This window comes from Squalius cephalus (genome assembly GCF_949319135.1).
Source record: "Squalius cephalus genome assembly, chromosome: 7".
Classification (NCBI taxonomy): Eukaryota; Metazoa; Chordata; class Actinopteri; order Cypriniformes; family Leuciscidae; genus Squalius; species Squalius cephalus.
Window position 1 is genome coordinate 32,369,291 of NC_137128.1, and position 20,789 is coordinate 32,390,079.

Genomic DNA, 20,789 nt, shown 5'->3' on the forward strand with positions numbered 1-20,789 from the left:
TGGCTTCTCCCAAGTTTTTTTTTTGTTTGTTTTTTTTTCATTTCTCTCTCCTGATGTAGTTTGGGCACCTTGCCACTACCGCCTTTGGCTTGCTTATGGGGGCACTTCATATTCAGTAATATTATTGATTTGATTGCACTGGCGTTATTGGATGAGAACCAAACATGATCTCATTTGAGCAAGATGATGACACAACCATTTTCTGCAGAGCTGCTCAAAAACAAATTTTATAATTGATAATTGATACACAGTTATTGAACTCTACATTGTCTTGAACTGACTTCTGCTGAATAATGACACTGTCTTTTTTAGATCTGCTTTACAGCAGAATTAAATTATTTTTGAAACATTGATTATTATTTAAAGTTATTAAAATATCAAAGTTATTCACATTTTCTGTGAAAGATTGAGACTGTCAAATCGAGATTTAAAAGGGACTGACAATTAAAAAAATTTAACGACACCTTTACTTATGGTACATGCCATCAGAAGTATAATCAACTGGAATTTGAAAGAGAACAAATATCAAATTTACTGCGGTACGATGTGATACTCGGTACGTGTTTTTAAATTTGCCTCTTGACTTTTATTAGCAGTTTGAATAACAACAGTCGTTAAAAAATCACTTTATGTCACAATGATTAGAGATTATAATTATTCGAACTGGTTATGGCGCATGAAACGACTACCCTCTTTTTCATTCTACTCCCAGCTGTGATGAATCGCCATAGAGGGGCTTTGATGTGTGACGTTAACTTATTTTTACTTTGGAATATGTCACATGTCATTTTTCTCTTTTGCTTTCATAGCTGCTTAAGCCTTAGCACCTCATATCATTGGCCCTTTGGTTTGAAGAGGTCCGGTTTCTTAATGCCCTTTGGATCATTCCAAAGGGTCGAGCCTATTAGCTGAACCACCTACTGTTTCTTGGACCTGTTCCATGCGAGAATAAACCAAGCATCGTACTTCTGACATCGTTTTTTATTAAACAACCAAAGGCAGAGCCATTCTTTTTGAGTGCTACAGTTGCCTAAATCTCTCCTATATGGCTATTTCAGCAAAATAATTCAAATGATTTAATTATTTATATTTCACATGATTTAAAGGTGAACAATCTTTTCCAAATGTGATCTGGAAAATAAGTGCTACAAATATGTTTTGGACCATAATTTTTTGTACAGTGAATCATTGTTGATAGAAAAGTCAATCAGATGCAGAATATTGGAAATAAAACACATTTAGCAAAAGTGAAGGTTGCACATTATGACAGGTGATGTATTCTTTTTTTATTATTATTCTTAGTCACAATCACATTGCAAAAAATCATGTTCTTAATCAGTATTTTGTTTTTCTTTTTTAATCATAAACTTGTTAGATTTCTACTGAAATAAAATAGTTGCCAAAGGGGTAAGAAAAATAAATGTAATTTGAAATACATTCTCTGAAAAGTTGTGTTTTATTATTACGTTATTGGTTTTATTAGCAATTTATCTTCTCAAGAAATGTTATCTTGTTTATTCATTAAAGCACAAAAATACTGATTAGGAGAAGAATGAGATTAAGACAAACTATTTTTTGCAGTTAAAATTCTGTGATTTATAATTTATATGCATTTCAGTGTTTTTCTAAAACCTTCCTGACTTACATTTGAATGCTTAGACTAAATATTCAACATCATGGACATCAGTGGCACTTGCACGGCTGTACGCACTGTGCGTACCATGAGAGGGCGCTAAGTAATTAAAAATGTTTTAATTGATTATTAATCTATCTGTGTACACTCATGACATATTGAGAAAGCAAGAGAGAATGAGAATAAATAAAGGTGTGTGTTTGTGTGTTGTAACGTCAAATGGGTGAAAATAAATCTGATTGGCTTCTTTAGTTTTGTTTAATTGGCACTTTTTCCACAGACGAAAAATGACATTACAGATATTTAATGTTAAAAACCAGGCTCAAAATGAGTAAACAATCTCTAAAACAGCTAAACTTGATTGAAACATTTGCAAAAAGGCATACAATATTGAGTAGGGACAGAAAAAATTACGATTTTTCCAAATCTTTGAAGCATTTTCCAAATCTTTGAACCTTTCTCTGATTGTTTCGGGAAAAGATTCGAAGCATCAAGAGTGTCGAAAACAGTGGCATCTTGTGGCAAAAAATATTTAATGGTTTATATGGCAGAATATATGATAATGTGATAGGCTATATATAAAAATTGTTAGTAAATGGACTTGAACTTCCAAACCCGAAGAGTATGGTCTGGGTTCAAACATTCCGACACGCAAAGTGAAACATTCACATCACGTGACTAGAAAGAGGCGAGAAAGAAAGTAGAGGGGGGATAGACATGAGCATGGGCAGAATTTCCAATTCTCTGTCCTCCCTTCCCAAAATGACATCGACTCTCTTATGTCTCTAGCCGTCTAGCTCACACTTAAGTCATTACAATGACAGATCTGAAATCATTGAACTGCAGTATGGCAGTGAGGTCAGTCAGTCCTAAAGATTGGATTTGAAAAACAAATCTACAAGAAACATAAGTAAGAAGCAACAGTAGGAGGAAGTTGGTAAAGGATTATGAGAGGTTAAATAATAAAGTAAATGTATAAGAGACATGGCACAACAACTCATATCAAATATAAACTGTGTACTCACAAGGACACAGATTTAAGTCTGGCCTGCGTCCTATTTACTTCCTACACTGTCTTATCAGATGTAAAGACAAAAATGCTATTAAAAAAGTACAAAAGTTTGTAACCTAGATGCATTGACTTGATGCGTTAAATTGACATTCCTCGATGAAAGATGACGAATTGCGTAGAAGAGGAAGCAAAATGCACACAGAATTCACTGCAGTTATCCAAAGTCACAATGAGTCAAGTTAAGTGTGTAATTTATCAACAAATAATACTGGTTTAATAAATTACCAAACATTTTAAATCAAGTCAAAACATCACTTTTGTAGCAACAAATCACATTTTACAGTGTGAGAGGCTAAAGCAAATATTATTTCTACTGGCTTCAAAAATCAGTATTTTATTTTATTTTTTCAAACAACACTCAGACTCAAGCCTCACATAAACAAATGCTTCCTCCATGCCTGGAGATTAGTGGTTAACTAGTAACTGTAAGCTGTGAGTGCTGACGGTATTTACCAGTCCAGCCTTTCAGTATGTTTAAGGAAGAACATATTTATATACAGATGAATCGAATCAATTACCAAAAAAAGAAAAGAAAAAGAAAACATGTTGTCCGTTTTTCCCTAAGCTTTCGCACAGGGGAATCTAATACTAACCACAAAACCAACTGATGCCACAAAAATGCTTATTCAGGGAACAAATATAATATGACAAAAACAACAGCAAATGAAAATGTCAGCACAGTCCTCTAATCAGACCAATCACAAGTCCATTTTTTTTCCAGTCAAAACAAACTGTTAAACGATTGAATGTTATATATTGTATATAAAAAAGTTTTTATAATAAACATAAATAAATGAATGAATAAATAAATAAATAAATAAATAAATAAATAAATAAATAAATAAATAAATGTGGGCATAGATCACATGCAGAAATATTAATATAAATAATATTTTAAAATATTAAAGTATTAATATTAAATAAAGAATAATTCTGAAGATATACCTTTCAAAAGTTTTTGAAAAAAGTCTCTTGTGCTCACCAAGGCATTTATTTGATCAAAAATAGAAATCAGTAATATTGTCAAATATAATTACAATAAAGTAATTGTTTTCTATTTTGACATATTTTAAAATGTAGTTTATTCCTGTGATGGTAAAGCTGTATTTTCAGCATCATTACTCCAGTCTTTAGTGTCATGTGATCCTTCAGAAATCACTCTAATATGCTCATTTGGAGAAAAATGAATTTATCATTATCAATGTTGAAAAGTTGTGTTGCTTAATATTTTTGAGGATTTATTTAAAATGTATATATTTTTGTAACATTAGAAAAGTCTTTATTGTCACTATTAATGAATATAATTAAAATACTTGCTGAATATATATGTAAGGGATAATGTAGAGCGAGGCGGTTGTTATAGCGAATACAACCCCGACAGGCTGATTAGGACTTGAATCAGCCTGAAGGGGTTGTTATTCGCTATAACAACCGCCTCGCTCTACATTATCCCGCTTATTACATGGCTACCTACCAAATAAATCAATAATTTGACAAAAATTATTGATTTAAAAAAGGAGTTTATTGATTTAAAAACGATTGTATTGCTTCCGCTAAAGAAAATAGTCCGTTCCGCGTCCTTAGCAACACGCTGTTTTTCATGGCAACGGTGTGTTATACTTCGCAGCGGTCTGTTATCAAGAAATAACAGACCGCATTCTACATTGGAATTCAGCCAAGCCATGTAATTATATATATTTTTCTTTTTAATTTATTTACTTTTAAATCTCACTGACGCCAAACTTTTATGAATGGTACTATACATAATTGTACTTTTATAATCATTTTATATTGTTTAATTTTACAAAACATATTTTTATAAAACATATACTTTAACACGATATATGAAATATTTTGACATTGAAAATTACTTACTTAAGATCTTGAGTTAATGTTCATTTCACCAGAGACTTGTGCCAACAAACCCCAGTCTCCCCTAATTTCTGTGCTATTAGCAGAACTAACGGAAAAGCAAAAATAATAAAAATACTGCCTTGCCCCGTCCTCCATTTTTCATGTCCTCCAACGTGTCAGACCACTCAAACAAAGCAAAGGTTTAAAAGCAGCTGTTTACACGTTTTGAGTGTTTCCGGAGGTTAACACTTCAGAGGAGTAGGTTTACTGTGCACGAAATTTGGATATAATAAAGTATTTTAAAGAAAGAAAAAAAAAAAAAAAACTACACACTTCACCTTATAGGTGGACACAATCCTTTTGAATAACACAGAGAAAAAGAAAAAAAAAGAAAGAAAAAAACATTTATTGAAACAGGTAGTTTCAAAACCACCATTCCACATATCTTGCAGCAGAATGAATAAAGAAATAAATACATCATAAATCACTAAAATTGCTAAACATCTATCAAAGATAATTACTAAAGAGAAGAGATATCAGGTAGTTCAGTTCTATTGGCGTAAATGTCTGAACTAAAATGTCTTTGCTTTCTTCTCGTTCCACTTCTGGAGCTTGCCAAAAAGCACCTGGTGGTTCCCCTGTGCTGTTTTTCTCTGCTTCAACAACAAAATTGAGTAGTGACAGCCATTGGCAGGTACTCGAGCTTTACTGCCCAGCAGCAGATACCTGGACTATAACTCACACAGCAAAGCATTAAAATCCCAGACCTCGACATAAAAAGCACGCTATACAATTGCCATCAAAATGTCATCCCTGCATTAATTCTCTGCAAACTCTGGACCGCTGCCTTAACGATACGCGCTTCCAGCATAGTAAGGAAAGACCTATCTAAGGGCTTAGTCTATGAGTCCAAGGCTAATACGGTCCCATTGGCTATCAGCATTTCTACCTATTGACACATCATATTTAGAGGAAAATAAGTCCAGTGAATGAACCTTTGCTTTTTGAATATGGAGTGCCAAGGACAGCATGCTACTCCAGGTCACCACCATTACAAAATGTTGGCCTAAATAGTATTAAGGAGGTCCTCAAATTCCCTGAAGAAATCTTTTAGCATTCCTATTCATCTCAACGGCAGTTGCTCGACTGGCACAGGAACGAAGGAAAATTACATCATGCTAATGTCCCAAGCCCTTCACTAGAGACTATCCTGATCTGTGAGAAAGGAAAAACTATCTATTTCACACTTGTAAGTGCCTTTCAAAACAAAACTGTGAAATGGTTAAACAATGAAATATTAGTGATAAATCAATACAGTTCAAAAGTTTGGGGTTGGTAAGTTTTTTTTATGTACGGTATATTTAAAAAAAAAATCTTATGCCTACCAAGGTTGCATTTATTTAATCAAAAATACAGCGGAAATAGTAATATTGTGAAATATTATTACAATTTGAAATTCTATTTATTCCTGTAATGGCCAGTCTGAATTAATACATTTATTCAGCAAGGACAAGGAGTAATGGTTGATTACTCCGGTCTTGTCCTTGCTGAATAAATGTATTCATTTCTTTAAAAATAAAATTAAAAAAACCTTACTGACTCCAAACTTTTAAATGGTATGTTGCTTATTATTAGAATATGGAAGCTTGTTTCCTCCACAGAATAAAACATTTTAAAAGATAATTGCGACTTTTTATCTCACAATTCCGAGTTTAAATATTTCTCAGAATTGCAAGATATAAAGTCAGAATTGCGTGATATAAACTCGCAGTTGTGAGAAATCAAATATTGCAATTGCGAGTTTATATCTTGCAATTCTGACTTTATAACACGCAATTGTGAGTTTATTTCTCGCAGTTCTGACTTTAAATCTCCCAATTGCGTGTTATAAAGTCAGAATTGCAAGATATAAGCATGCAATTCAGAATTGCGAGTTTATATTTCACAAATTCTGACTTTATAGCATGCAATTGTGATTTTATATCACACAATTCTGACTTTATAACACGCAATTGCCACTTTATATCATGCAATTCTGACTTTATAACACAATTGCGACTTTATATCACACAATTCTGACTTTATAACTGGCAATTGCGACTTTACATCTCACAATTCTTACTTTATAACACACAATTATGACTTTGTATCACGCAATTCTGACTTTATGACTCGCAATTGCGACTTTATATCACGCAATTCTGAAAAAGTCAGAATTGCGAGATAAAAAGTTGCAATTACCTTTTTTATTTTTTAATCTCTGGCGGAAACAAGCTTTCATATTATAATAATAATAACTTATTATAATATTATTTAGTCAGAATACTCAACTACTTTTGAATGACTGAAAGATAGATGCTTTTTTGCCTGCAGAGTGTGTAGCTGCATCATCTACCACCATCTAACAGGTCATGCTAACCAGTTAAGCCTTTTAGAAACAGCGTTGAGATGGCATTCAACTGATTTATGATCCACCAACCAAAAAAAATTTTGGCTATAAACTTGATGTCCTCTTTAAAAGTGTCCCAGGGCAAATCTACCAAATGAGTGTATCTCAGACCACCATCCAATGGTATCATTGGGACCCTATTTATCTCTATAGGAACCCTTCAGGAACAGAAAGGCATACCTTGAAGAAAGCTTGTTCTCAAGCAACCATAAAATGACAACAGCTGGAGGCTGAGACACTAGGTCTCTATGCACACTGAGCCTAGAACAACACTTCCCAGACTGCATATGAAATTTTGATGTATAGCAGCTTTATCATGCAACAAGATTCAGACTGAATATGATTAAACGTGAACATTTATATATACTATACAATAAGTGCAGTCTGCACTTATTAAAGGTAGGAAGTTAAAATTATGGATTTATTACCATATATACATATGATATCCAATTGAATAATCTAATCTCCTAAATGGTACGCTCAAAATCTTAATTTTAAGTATTAAAAAGTTTAAAACACGTATAAAAAATTATTTTCTATGCTTGCATAGAATAGATAGAAGATAGAAGATAGATTTTTAGGATTACGCTATAGTGCGACTTTGTGAACATTTACTTTTATATCTGTAGCACAAGAAAAATGAAAGACTCTATGACAAGCCATCAAACAGTCTGTACGGGAGCAAAACTGTCCTGCCTTTCACAATGAATAGAGCCGAGACCTCTGGTTTTGTTGTTTAGCCACATTAAGCGTATACTTTGGCTCAGTTCTACATCCAAGTTTTGCATGCTTTTTAAAGCTATTCCAGAAGGCCGATTTGTATGCTTTGCATGTTGAGTAATACAAAATGCTCTGACAATCTTGAAAAAAGTGAACACTATTTCACAATAAGACACTTTGGTTTCCCTTTTCCTGATGCTGCTATGAGAACATTTAACAAGCACATAACTTGTTTTCAATTTCTTGAACTAAAAAAAACATTTTGTCTGGGCCTTTAAGGCCTTGAACTTAAATTCAAGCAGTTTGGTAGGAATATAAAGTAAGGATATATAAATGTACATAGTTGATGTAATGATATGGTATCAGTCAGTTAAATATCATCCTGAGGGTTTTATGCTAGAAAGATTTTGCAATCCTCGAATTAGGACCAAAACATGAACCCTCTTGCACATACAACTAAAATTATTCCTGGTTTCAAGTTAGTTGCCAAAGTGGAACCATACTGAAGCACAAGCTTACCTCTGAGGAGACTCTGGATCAAAGCAGGTCTTTGCGACATCTGTGACCTCAGGGTCACAGCAATCACCATCATCGTAATCATAGTAAATACTGTTGCACTCTGGGTTGCAGACTCCATCTCTCCGCTTCCAGTTGTAGCAAGGCCCCATGCGCAAGCAGTCACCCCCATCGTGGCCCGTGAGAGGATGGTCGCACTCGGGATCACATTGGCGGTTCCCCACATTTGCAATGTGGCAGTTGCTGAGGACGAAGCGCCGTTGGAGTGAAGAGTTGTAGACGCTGTGAATGCTGAGTTCCAGTGTGATATTATAAGGACGGAAGGCGTCTTCCAAGGCTTGGTGTTGTAGCTGGATCTGCTGCAGAGAGACTGTTGGGTCAGTGCCATCATCCTTACAGATATTCACGATGCGGTAACGTAGGCGCTTTGCAGCATGCAGCTGCCAACGCTGGTTATAACTGAGGGCGACGTCAGCATTGTCACACACAGTCACACCGCATGGAGGAGGCAGAAATGGAGACACAAGCTGTCTTTCAGGGATGGGAAGAGCCACGATGACTGGGTTGTGACGGTCTTTGTAGGGCACCCACTGATTCTCGACATCTGAGAAATCTGCCCACTGGGACAGGAGGGGAGATTGTCTCTCTGCATGGGGTTGGTTACCTTTAAGTGCTTGGTGAGTGCGCACATAACCCCATAGCGTGACACCTCCCAAATGCCCGCGGAAACTGTGCTTATGATCAGACTGGTCCCCGCCGAGCAGAAACAACCGACAGGCCTTGATGTAGGGGCTGTACAGGTCACCTGACTGTTCGCTGCTCTCGCTGACCTTGGAGTTGTCTACGTACAGCGCCATCTTGTGGCCGTCATAACTGACCACCACATGAGTCCAGCTGTTGGGCTGGTAGCGCTGGTGTCCGACAATAGTGGTGGATTTGAGAGCGCGATCCGTGCGAAGGGAGAAGAAAAACCTGCCATCTTTTCTTCCTGTAGGATCTGCCGCTCGAATACCGACAGACCAGCCTTTTTCGCTCAAGGGATACGAGCAGTTGTCAAACACGCCTAGAAGGAAAAAAAAGTCAATGAAAAGAAATGTAGCTTCATCAAGCACAGAGTAATTGTCATTTAATTATCTGAAGAGTTTAAGAGTTTAAGTCATTTCCATTCAACAAATCCACTGATATTCCCAGCTGTCTTTCGTAAGGAGCAGTCACATCTGGCAGACAGATGTTACCGTCGAAGGACAGAGAGAGGTCAGGGAACCCCTTCACCCTCCCAACAACACACGCACATGCGAGCACATACACACTCGGGTGTATTATTCCCTGCAAACAGGGGAACGAGAGATGGGCAGCTTTAAACAAAATATCCTGAGGGACGTGGACCACACTGAAATTTAATTCATTGGATGTGTGTTTGTGCGGAGCTCCCGCGTGTGACAACATCTGCTAATTTCTGTGTGTATCAGCCAGCCCTGAAGTCGTGAATTTGAAGACAAACCTTTCCAGAGTACTATCCACTTGGATGGCGTACTATACACTTTCAAAGCCCAGGTTCTTATCTTCCTGTTTTTATAGTGTCCGTCTCCCACCTCAGACTGGCCCGGAGTGCTGAGTTTGGCTTGAGACAAAGTGTGCTAAAGAAATACTTTTTTTTTGTAACCTTGTATGAGTGATGGCTTCAATATGATAAGTGTTTATGAGAGACAGAGAAAAAGCGAATGTTTTTGAATAGTATCACTTATTAGCGAAAGAAAAGTTAGCGCTGAAACGACCACTTCCAGTAAAGCCTTTGAACGCTCATTTGGCAGAGTGAGTGATTTTTTTTAAAACTGGCTTTATAACAATAGATTTGTCCACTGATTGTTAAAAGAAAGCTATTGACCTCAGAAGGAGCTAGAGTGAATGTTCACATCATTTTAGTGATGACGAATATGTCAAAGTGAAATAATGCAATCTTAACAATAGCAAGATGGTAGAAACCCTCATTTATTTAAGAGGTTTGTGAGATTTGACGTCATTGGGGAATACTGATTTTATCCAAGTGGCGGATAATTTTAAAATGGAATATCTAATGCTCTCTTTGAGGTCTGATAGATGACTCATCAGTGTTAGAAACAGATGAATAATATTTGCACCCCTTTTTGCCTAAAAGCATGTATTTTGGCATCCATGGTAGAGGAAAAGCCTTGTGCAGGTTACAACCACAGAACTCTGGGCTTTGTTCTTCTTACTGGGAACTAGTCTCAGAAGCACTTCCAGATATAATCATTTCCACATTGACCCTCCTCAGCAGCCATACGAAAATGCCCATTTACCTGATTATGAAAGCTCCTTTGAGGGATCCGGCACCTTCTGTGATGTTCCACACCTTTTTTTTTTTTTTTTTTTTTTTTTTTTGGAATCATAACATGTGCATCGAACGTCAACTCAGTTGCCTGTCAAAACCATATATCATATAACAGTTAAGGAAAACCTGGAACGCTGCCCTAAGCCCTATTACAAGGAGAAGGCATAATAAGGTCCTTTAAAGAAATTAAATAATAATAATTTCATGAATTTTAGTGATGGGTTTGCAATAACAAAAAATAAATATAAATATAAATATATTTTTAAGGGTAGGTTTAGGGTAGGGGTAGGTATGGATGTTAATAAAGCCTCAAACCACATGAATATGATGCTGGTAGCACAATCTGATAGGTAGCTTTTTTTTTTTTGCTGTCGAATTGTGCTACCTACTTTTTTAATGGGAGGTAGCAAAATCTGACAAGGTAGGATAAACCGACAGAGCACCGTTATTAGAGAGAGAGAGAGAGAGAGAGAGATTAAGTATGTGTGAATTACCTAAACCTGCGTCTCTCAACAGAGTTCGGCAGCAGCGTCTTAATAGCAAAACTGTAAATGTATCTGCTTCAAGAACAGCGCAGTTATAACCTTGCTAGTGAGAAATGTCATGTAGCTTTAAGATGCTAAACTATTTTACAGATAAAATCGACAGATCAGAGCTGACAATACGTTTCTGTGCGAGTGTGTGTCCGTTTATATTTATTTATCATTGTCGTTGTGGGTTTTGGTTCTTTTGCTGTTGTAGGCTGTAAGGGCCTTTGAAATAACTGAAATAATTTGGCGAAGTGATATGGACATGTAATGCGGTCAAGACCTGCCTGGAACAACTTTAGCTGTGCGTTTTCCTGAAAAAAATTGCACACCTTATGTTCATCAACCAATCAGATTCAAGCATTCAGCAGCCCCGTAGTATAAAAGAAAAATAAATGATATACTTAAATTACAAAGCATTAACAGGCAATCAGCTTTGCATATGAAAAACCACCTACTTTCTGCAGCAAATGAAATGTTTTAAATATACCAAACTATTGAGCTGGACGGAAGGTAGCTGTCAATGTGAGCATGGTGTCCAGAACATGCTGCTTATGAATCAAATCTTGGAAACGCAACGTGTCATATGCACTAAACGTGATTAAATACAGCAGACAGGACACACTGAGCAGGTGGTGGCCACTTGTCCCTCTTACACTCCGCCCCAGCACTACTCATCGTTTGCACCTCATTTCCCCATTCTCCTTTCATCTGCTTGTCAGCTGATATCCTCAAACAAAGGCCTCTTAAATGAAACAACAATGTGTCAAAGCTGTGACACAACACAGATTCTACCGCACACCATTTGGTGCACTTGATGAAATGAGGGGAGTTCGAGGAATGAATCTGACTTCCCATAATCAATTTGGTCTGCATGGCTGTATGCCTTACAGCAGAATTTATTCTGATTAGACAGTTGCTAATTGTGAATTATGTATCCTTCAAGTAATAACTACTGCTTTAAGTAATAGCCTGACAATTCCAATTCCTAGAAAAACAATTTTGAGAACCAAAAAAAAAAAAAAAGCTGCATCCCTGCTTCCAACATGAAAAGAGTGATTTGAGAATATGGGAATGATGTATGAATGAACACCCACCTGCGATGATGGCAGGATTATTCTGGCCCCCTTCCGGCTTGACCCACAGCTCTAAAGTGAAGCTGGAACGAGGAAGTTCTATGCCAAATGCAGGGTTCACCTTTAGTTGCTCCGCCTGACCTCTGAAATACAAAGCTGTCATCCACTCTGCAGGCACATCTCGTACATCGGCCCTCCATAGCTCCCCAGCAGTGCTCTGCAGCCCTTCTTGCTCCCCAGAGTACTCATCACTATCTTTAGAGTTGGCGATATGGTGGATTTTGGTGTCCTGCGTATCATTTGGGGCATTTTCTTCTTTGTTGAACTCTGGAAGGCTCCGTGCAACCCTACTTGGTGAGGACAAGCTGTCTATCAAATCACCACCCAGTTCTGCCTGTAAAGGGTGTCCTTTTGATATGGATTTAAAGGGTTTGTGTGACTTAGTAGATCCAGGCGCAGTGGCCCCCCGTGATTGTTTGCCTTCTTTCTTCAATATGAAAGTCTCTTCTTGTAGATCATAATATTTTCCCTTCTCATTACTTTCCCAGTTAGTTAATTCAACCGCATTTGTGTCACTAGAGCTGCACTCACCTGAACACGACCTCGCCGTTTGAGTTTTCCGTAAGTGCAAGTCTATCAGGCGAGCGTACTTTCCGATCACGCCCACTAGGGGGAACTGTTGCGCAGTGGAGCGCGGCGGCCGCTTGCGGCTGATAGAACCGCACTGCTCTCCAGCCAGCGCTCGGTCCGCTCTCTGTGCCAGTGTCCGCTTATACTTCTGGATATGATCTGACTGAGCGCTGTTCAGCAGCCATGTGTAAAATACTGCGAGAAGAATAGCCAGTAGTCTAAAAAACGTCATTTTATTGAGGAGATAGTGCAGCTTTCAAAGCATGGACATCTGTTTGATTGGTTTGAATTGCACTTGGGAAGGGAGATAGCCTAATATTTAAATCGCTTTAATTGTTTTGGGTGCCTTTTTTCTCATCAACGATAGCATGTACTGTGTTTAAGTTAAGATAGGTGCGTTAATGAAAGTTTTTTATTGTTTGAAAAGAAATGATAACAAGGGAAGTCTAAATTGTCAGTGCATTAAGGTAGATAGTCTGTTCCTCTGTCTGCAACTGGATGTCGCTAATAACGAGTACCCTAACTGACACCAAACTGTCTACTTTAAGTCTTTTCTCCCTCCCTTTTTAGTGCTTATCTCCAAACAAATAGCATCTCGTGTCTAATGGATCTCCTCAAACCTGTCTCTGCATGTAGCGCGCTCTGACAGCGCAAAGGTCTAGTTGTCATTCACTTGTAGTTCATTTACGCGCGCAATAATGTATCCTCATTGTGGTCGAATTAAAGCGTTAAAATCGCGTTTGATTGCAGACTTACATAGCTTGCTGTCTGTACAGTGTAAGGTTGTTTGAAGAGATGTCACGCTGGAAAAAGGTTATGTGAGGTTGCCACCTTTCACCGGTGCGCAATTGGTCGCGTCCAAATGCTCGCGGTCACACTTCTTCCCCCGAATAAACCGCCAAAATGTTCAAATAAAAACAAAAAAGTCGATGTTTATCTAACAGAGGAGTGTTTCAGATATCAGGGAGCTGTAAAAGTAAGCTTAAAAAATGTATTTATTTTTCTCACAAATATGGATCAAAATCCAATAATGTGAAGGTACTGAAAGGAGATTTGTCTTTTTGTCATGCTGTTCCAAGTGAAAACGGCTCTTTGGATCACCTTGAGATGGTGCGCAGACTCCTCTTGCGCTCCGTGTGTGTTTATATTCCCAGGCTGAGTCCCGCTGTATGCGCTCTCCACATCTCCACATCAGATCAAACTAACGCGCTAAACGTTTTATCTGTTTCCTGCAGCCTGACATCACAAACCCAGCCCCTTACCCAACCATTAGGAAAGAAAACTTCACCCAGGTCCAACCCAGCCCCGCATGCATGCTACTCTCACTTTCTCCCCCAGAGCCATTGACATCTAGCTGCTACACCTACTTCTGTACAGTAATGCAAGAGACAGCAGCACATCTGCCTGGCATGTGAAGCACGGCTGAAACGCTGCACATGTAGGAAATAGGAAAAGACAAGTGAGGGATGTGTAAACACTGAAAAACAGGGATGGACCTCTGACCAATTCCAGAACACTCTCTTCTGGAGAAGTTAACAGGAAAGGCTAAAAGATGCTGAGGGGGAAAAAAGCAAATAGTCAGGTGGATATCAGTTATGCGCTCTCTCGCTCGCTCTCTCTCTCTCTCGCTAAAAGATAAATAAATTGAATTTATTGATTATATATTATATTTTATATATTATATTATATTATATTTTATTGAAATAAAATTGATTTATTTTGAAATACACTTGGGCTTAAAGGGCCAAGTTTTAATTGTCTCAACTGCAAATTACTGATCAGGAAATTAGCAATATCTTCTTACTTACTTGGAAGTTGTGTGTGGGGAGATGAATCATAATGAAACACAAGTTTCATAGTGATGCTCCGGTGTCTTCGAGAATCTGGTGATAAATATAATAACAAATGCATCTCTACCACAGTGAATCATGGAGGAAGAGCTATGATTCTGTGTGAGGAGCCTTTTAATATTGGGGAGCTACTTCACTGTGAAAAGACATTTATGCTTTGCAGGAGAATATTGAACTAAATTAAACTCAAACGATCTGGGAGACTTTTTTCAACTACTCATGAACTGTTTGAAGCCATTAACATTGAGTGGAACACTGACTCTTCATACTGTTAAAAAGCTGTCTCAAGTTGAGGAAGGATACGTTACTTTATCTACAGTATTTGTGCAATTCTTTCTAATTTCCTGACCAGTGATTTGTGATTAAAACTGTTAAGACCATTAAAAGACCACTAATTATTTTTCCATTTTTGGCTTGGCCCCCTTTTCTTTTTTTCTTTGTCTTTTTTTTTTTTTTTTTTTTTTTTTGCCCAGGAGTGTAAATTAATATTATTGCTGATCATGTTTCTATCTGCATCTTAAAAAATGCAGAATTTCATGCCTTAAATATCAAATGTAAAACTGGAAATATATATATATATATATATATATATATATATATATATATATATATATATAAACTTAAAACATACAAATACTAAGGACAGTTGCCAAATTTTGCAATTTGTATTTTTTGTATATAAATAAAATAGCTATAAGATTAATTTTGATACTAAAATTGTAATTAATAATGATTTTGTTGTAGATTACACTTTTAATATAATGCAAGGAATGACCTTTGTTAATGAATTATATTTTATAGAGTTTCTTAACTTATTTTATCAATAATTGTTGCATCATATATTAAAATCTTTCATTACACATGAATAAACTAGTTAACCAGTGATTAGCTTGATAAGTAAAATTTTCCTGTGTATATAAAACATTAATATTAGGAAGGAATTCTCCCTTTTACACAAATCACATGAAGGCCCCTGAACACAATGAATTGTGTAGTTACTTCAGTCATTTAAGGGCTATGCTCATATGAGGACGTGCAGAAAGCCGTAGTGGTTCCCCGCTATCGTTATAACGACTTCTTTATCTTGACTTTATCTTGTCATGCGTGAAAAATCTTGACCGAAAGACCCAGAAATTATGAATGATTTAAATTTTTTAAATATTAAAAAATATTAAATATTTTTTGATCATGTTTGTGAATAAACTGCACATTGCAATTGAATGTGCCAATTCTTTTCTGAGCATTTCAAAGGCAGTTCTACAGTTTGTGTAACGTCCTATTTCCTCTCATCTAAATAATCTAAAATGATAGAGAAAAGCTTATACAGCCATCTCGTTCTTTTCAGAACCATTGTATAAGCACTTTGATCTTACATTAATGCTAGTGTGCCATATTTCTTTCCAAAAATATCCAGGAATTCACACTTTCAGCTGAGAGTTCAAACATGTCAATGTTCACCTGCCACATTTTAAATATGTGGTCAGAGTGTCTTTACTGTTTTGTACAGTGAATAATAGCCCTGAATGGCATTCAGCACTGCAGGTGCACATACTGTATGGAGTGATGTGACTTGCAAATGAGTAGATTTGTGACCGCACAACAACTCAGCAACCACGTACAACATCTCATCGCAATGGTCAAAAAGTTAGACGTGCCGCTGTTTAATTTCCGAAACATATCAGTTTTTGTCAGGCTCAATTTGCAAACGGCTCCCGACTTGGGGTAACTGGCAGTTACGACAGGGGCCCCTTCAGGGGTAGAAAGGGCCCTAACAGTGGGAGGTAAGAATTCCGCAACCAGCCCAAGGATCTGCCTTCAAAACATTCAGCTTTTTTTGTATCAAAGTGCTTTGAGACACAGCTGCAACTGTGTAAAAAAAAAAGAAAAAAAAGTGAATGGCCGCTCCCGGGCCTCACCCCCCACTGCAAAGGACCTCTAAGAGATTATCCTTCATTTGAGGCTGCCCTACCCCAATCCAATTCTAAATGACCAGAAACGCAATGGGAAAATCCAACCTGATGTGCTGGACAAATAACAAGGAGCCTAGCAAAATCCAAAGGAAACCCCCATTCACTTATCAGCAGAGGTAGAAAATCCAAAGTAAATCTGTTGCAGATATTTAAAACATTTTCAACCAGTGACAAAACTGTTATTCTATCACTTAGGAGACACAACTAGCTTCTGCAGGGAGCAAATAATTCCACCGAATAGATATTTGAAAAGATACAGTGAGGGAAGCAGGTGTGCACTGTGTGAACTATAACGTCATTTCCTAGTTAGTCATGGCTGGCTTGGCTTTAAGACTGGATTATTCTGAGCGAGCATCTGACGGCATGTTCTTTTTTCTTTATTTCCCTTCCTTATGTTCTAGATATACATCAAAAACACGTCTCAGTGGATTCGACTGCTTTGCAGAGGGAGTTATTGCTGTTCATCTTCAACAAGCCAGGACTCTATAATGATTTCCAACCACTTTTCTTGATGCTGTGAAAATAAATAAAAAGAAAATAAGGCTAAAAAAAAGGTTTACCTTAATATCTAAAGTTCTGTGTGTTTCAACAATGTTAACATTTCAAAAAATATGTTTTGATGTGACTCTTTAAATAAAGTGTGTAAAGTATCGCCTAATATAGGTAAGTGTATCATATCTGTTTTATATGCTTGTATCCATATGACAGTCATGCATATGTGTGTGTTGGCAAGCGGGAGGCGGACAGCTGGGAATTGTTACTCATTTTCCTGCGTTGCCCATTAATATCGAAGGCAGACATCTGATCTAATTAAAGTGCCTAATGTTTTAACAGATTTAATTTTGTTATTGTTTTTAGGATCACTGGATCTTCACTCCAAGCAAATAATCGGTGTGTTTCAAAAATTAAATGATACACTTTTAACTACAGTAAGAAAGACACTCACATAACAAGTCTTAAAATCAACCCAGGCTATCCTTTTAGCCAGAGACTAACAACAGAATTCATAATTATTTTCCTTTATAAGAACAAAGACATGAATTCAGCATGATATTAGCAACCTAAGGTGTTTTTTTTGTTGTTGTTTTTTTGGTGTGTGTGTGTGTGTGTGTGTGTGTGTGTGTGTGTGTGTGTGTGTGTGTGTGTGTGTGTGTGTGTGTGTGTGTGTGTGTGTGTGTGTGTGTGTGTGTGTGTGTGTGTGTGTGTGTGCAATTTACCACTTTCCTTCCAAAAGACATTGTACTCAACAGTGGCAGATCAGTCAATTATCTCCAATATATTTGAAATATATTACTATCAGTTAAAAGGGGTTTATTTCTCCCTTAAGAGCCATAACAGAAGCACTAGAGATATATAAATGTTTGAAATGGCAACCACGGTTAGCCCATTTGTAATTGAGACACAGCACTGGCCAATGTGAGCAGACACAACTCATCCAGACATTTTGCCCGATCCCCTCCCATGATGGCTTATCCATTTGGAAAATTATAGTTGGCTTTTAAACGCTTCTGTTAACTGTGTTAACAATGCCAGCTATTAGAGCTTAATTTCCAATGAGATATAAGTATAGAACATCTGAATCAACAAAAGTAAGTGCTGGAGGGCTTTGAAGTGTGCTCCATTGTGGAGGTCATGTGAGAGCAGTGCTGTAATTAACTTATTGCATGTATCTGTGCTGCCAAAAGAACATATAATAGTGGAGTGCAATGAAAAGAGTATCAGCAAAGCTCATCTTTGATATGGTTCCCTGTTAAATACATATTACAAGATTATTTTTACATGTGTCCTTCAGTCAAATTAATGTGTCCTGCAAGCTATCAGTAAACCTGATATAAACAGCTTATACCGTTAATAAAGTCTGTAAAAACAGGGCACAATTTACAATATAAATATGTAGGAATTTCCCATATTATTCATTTTTATTTATTTATTTTACAGGTGGTTAGTTTTACCTGTATTTTGAATACTACATTTTGAGTATTACAGACTACATTGTGTTTATAGAGTTAACAAAACTTTTCATGAAATTACTGGATAATGTCATACCAGTATATTTTCTGTTTTTATTTTTGACAGTATACAATATCATGGACAGTGAAAATCCGTTATGAATAACAATTTAACAAAAAATCTGTTTACATACATTTAAATAAAAATCTATTACTTAGAATAACAATAATTTAAAACAATTTGAATGTTTTATATACCCAAACCCCACAAGTTAGAATTATTAAATGGGTAAGAATTTAAATCCAATTATGTGGTGTGTGTCAAGCTGATTTTAATTTGTGTAACTGAGCATTGGAAAATAATATTTGTCAGTCAAATATATGCACAGTTAGGCTATATGTGAGTGTCCTTGTTTGAATCTGTAATGTTTCTAAAGATACAATAATAACTCCCCCTGCTGTGTAAAATGAAAACTTCAGTCATGAGTGTCTGTAGGAATTAAATCTGATTAATCGTAGCTGTTACACTGCCATCCAGTCTCTGTGTGAATTTAATGCAAATTGTAATGACCTAACATATATGATGACTGACACTAGTTAATCTCACTAATATCCTCAAGCTCTTCAGTGACTGACTGGTTAACATTAGCCTACTTTGAGGAAAAAATAGTCTTTAAATGTATGCACTGTTGCAAACTATTTTCAGTGGAATGTATAACACGCTTAAAAAGTCACGGAATGACTGCATGTGCTAATTAGCATATTCATTGCGTTGTTACATTGCATTTGCTTTCTTCATATCAGCACTTTACATTTGTTTGCTTCTCTACTACTTTCTGTGCTATTTGAATATAGCCTATACAGCTGAATTGAGACAAAAGCTCTCATGCTTCAAAAAAGGACACAAAATCACCATGAATGCACTATAAAAAGTAGTTCACACAACTTGTGCACTTTATTCCAAGTCTTCTGACGTTTTGCGTGAGATAGTACAGACTAAAATGGTTTAGTCATTATTCACTGATAATCTTCCCCTACAGTGTGTTGTTAACAACTGCAACTAAACATTGAGTCAGTGACTTTAATTTGATAACTAGATCAGTCCAATACTTTTCAAGTCAAGTCACCTTTATTTATATAGCGCTTTTTACAATACAGATTGTTCACAGTGAAAGCAGGAATACAATTTATACAGTCGCTCTAGAGAAATACAGCGCCCAGCTCAGTTCAATTCTCATATAATGGTGTCAATGCAGGCAGATCAATAATAGTGTTAAATATTAAGTGTACTAGTACAACATTAAATACATTATACATGTATTAATGTTGAAAACAGCTGTGCATTTATTTGAAAAACAAATCTTTTTGTAACATTATGTCTTTACTGCCACTTTTGATCAATATAATGTGTGATTGCTGAATAAAAGTATTAATTTCTTTTAAATAGAAAACTTTTGAATGGTTTTGTACTAAGATCTCAACATTTTTTGTGAATAAAGTTGACAGTAGTATCACTCTAAAAATGCTGGGTTGTTTCAACCCATGTTTGGGTCAAATATGGACAAACACAACTGTTGAGTTTAAAAATTAATGTAAAAATGTAAACCAACAGTTGGGTTTGTTAATATTTGACCCAAACCAGAATTTTTTTAGAGAACATGGCAATGATAAACTGAAGTTTTGGTCTGTTTTTCATACAAGGCTGTAATAGCTTCAGAAGAACTGTAAATAATTTGGGCTATACTTTTATGTTCCTTTTAGTGCTTTTATGTCCTTATTGAATCTTGAAAGATTCAGTAGCTGCATCATCAAAGCAGGTAAAAGAAGAATAAAAGCCATATGAGTTTGGAACAACATGAGCTTGAGTAAATGATGACATAATTTTATTTTTGGATGAAATATCCCTTTATGAAGTCTGATAGGACGGAGCCTCTGGTCAAAGATGTACCGATGACAGAGAGAAAGTATGGTACAAGATCAGAGAAGATATTTTGGATCAAGAGGGCAGGTGGTCAACACTGTGGGTGGTAGAAAGCTTACCAGCTTCTACTCTGGCATGGTCTCAAAAAAGTCTGGATCAGAGTGGGTTGTGTATTCGGCTGTGGGCTACTGATGTTGACCACTTTGTTTTTGAAGTAGATGAAGATGTTTTGGGGGGGGGGGGGGGAGCTTAGGGCAGAGCAACATCCTGGC

The 20,789-nt window shown here is 36.6% G+C and overlaps 1 protein-coding gene across 1 annotated transcript in view; it reads right to left on the bottom strand.

Annotated features, from left to right (window-relative positions):
• The window catches only part of pappa2 (pappalysin 2), a 53,893-nt gene extending 39,873 nt beyond the window's left edge, over positions 1 to 14,020 (bottom strand). The window contains exons 1-2 of the mRNA XM_079877718.1: positions 12,219 to 14,020; positions 8,248 to 9,307 (exon numbers count right to left, since the gene is read on the bottom strand). Coding sequence (XP_079733844.1) covers positions 8,248 to 9,307; positions 12,219 to 13,059 — 1,901 coding nt within the window. The 5' untranslated portion in view covers positions 13,060 to 14,020. The remainder of the gene's footprint in view (positions 1 to 8,247; positions 9,308 to 12,218) is intronic.
• Positions 14,021 to 20,789: the final 6,769 nt, after the last annotated feature.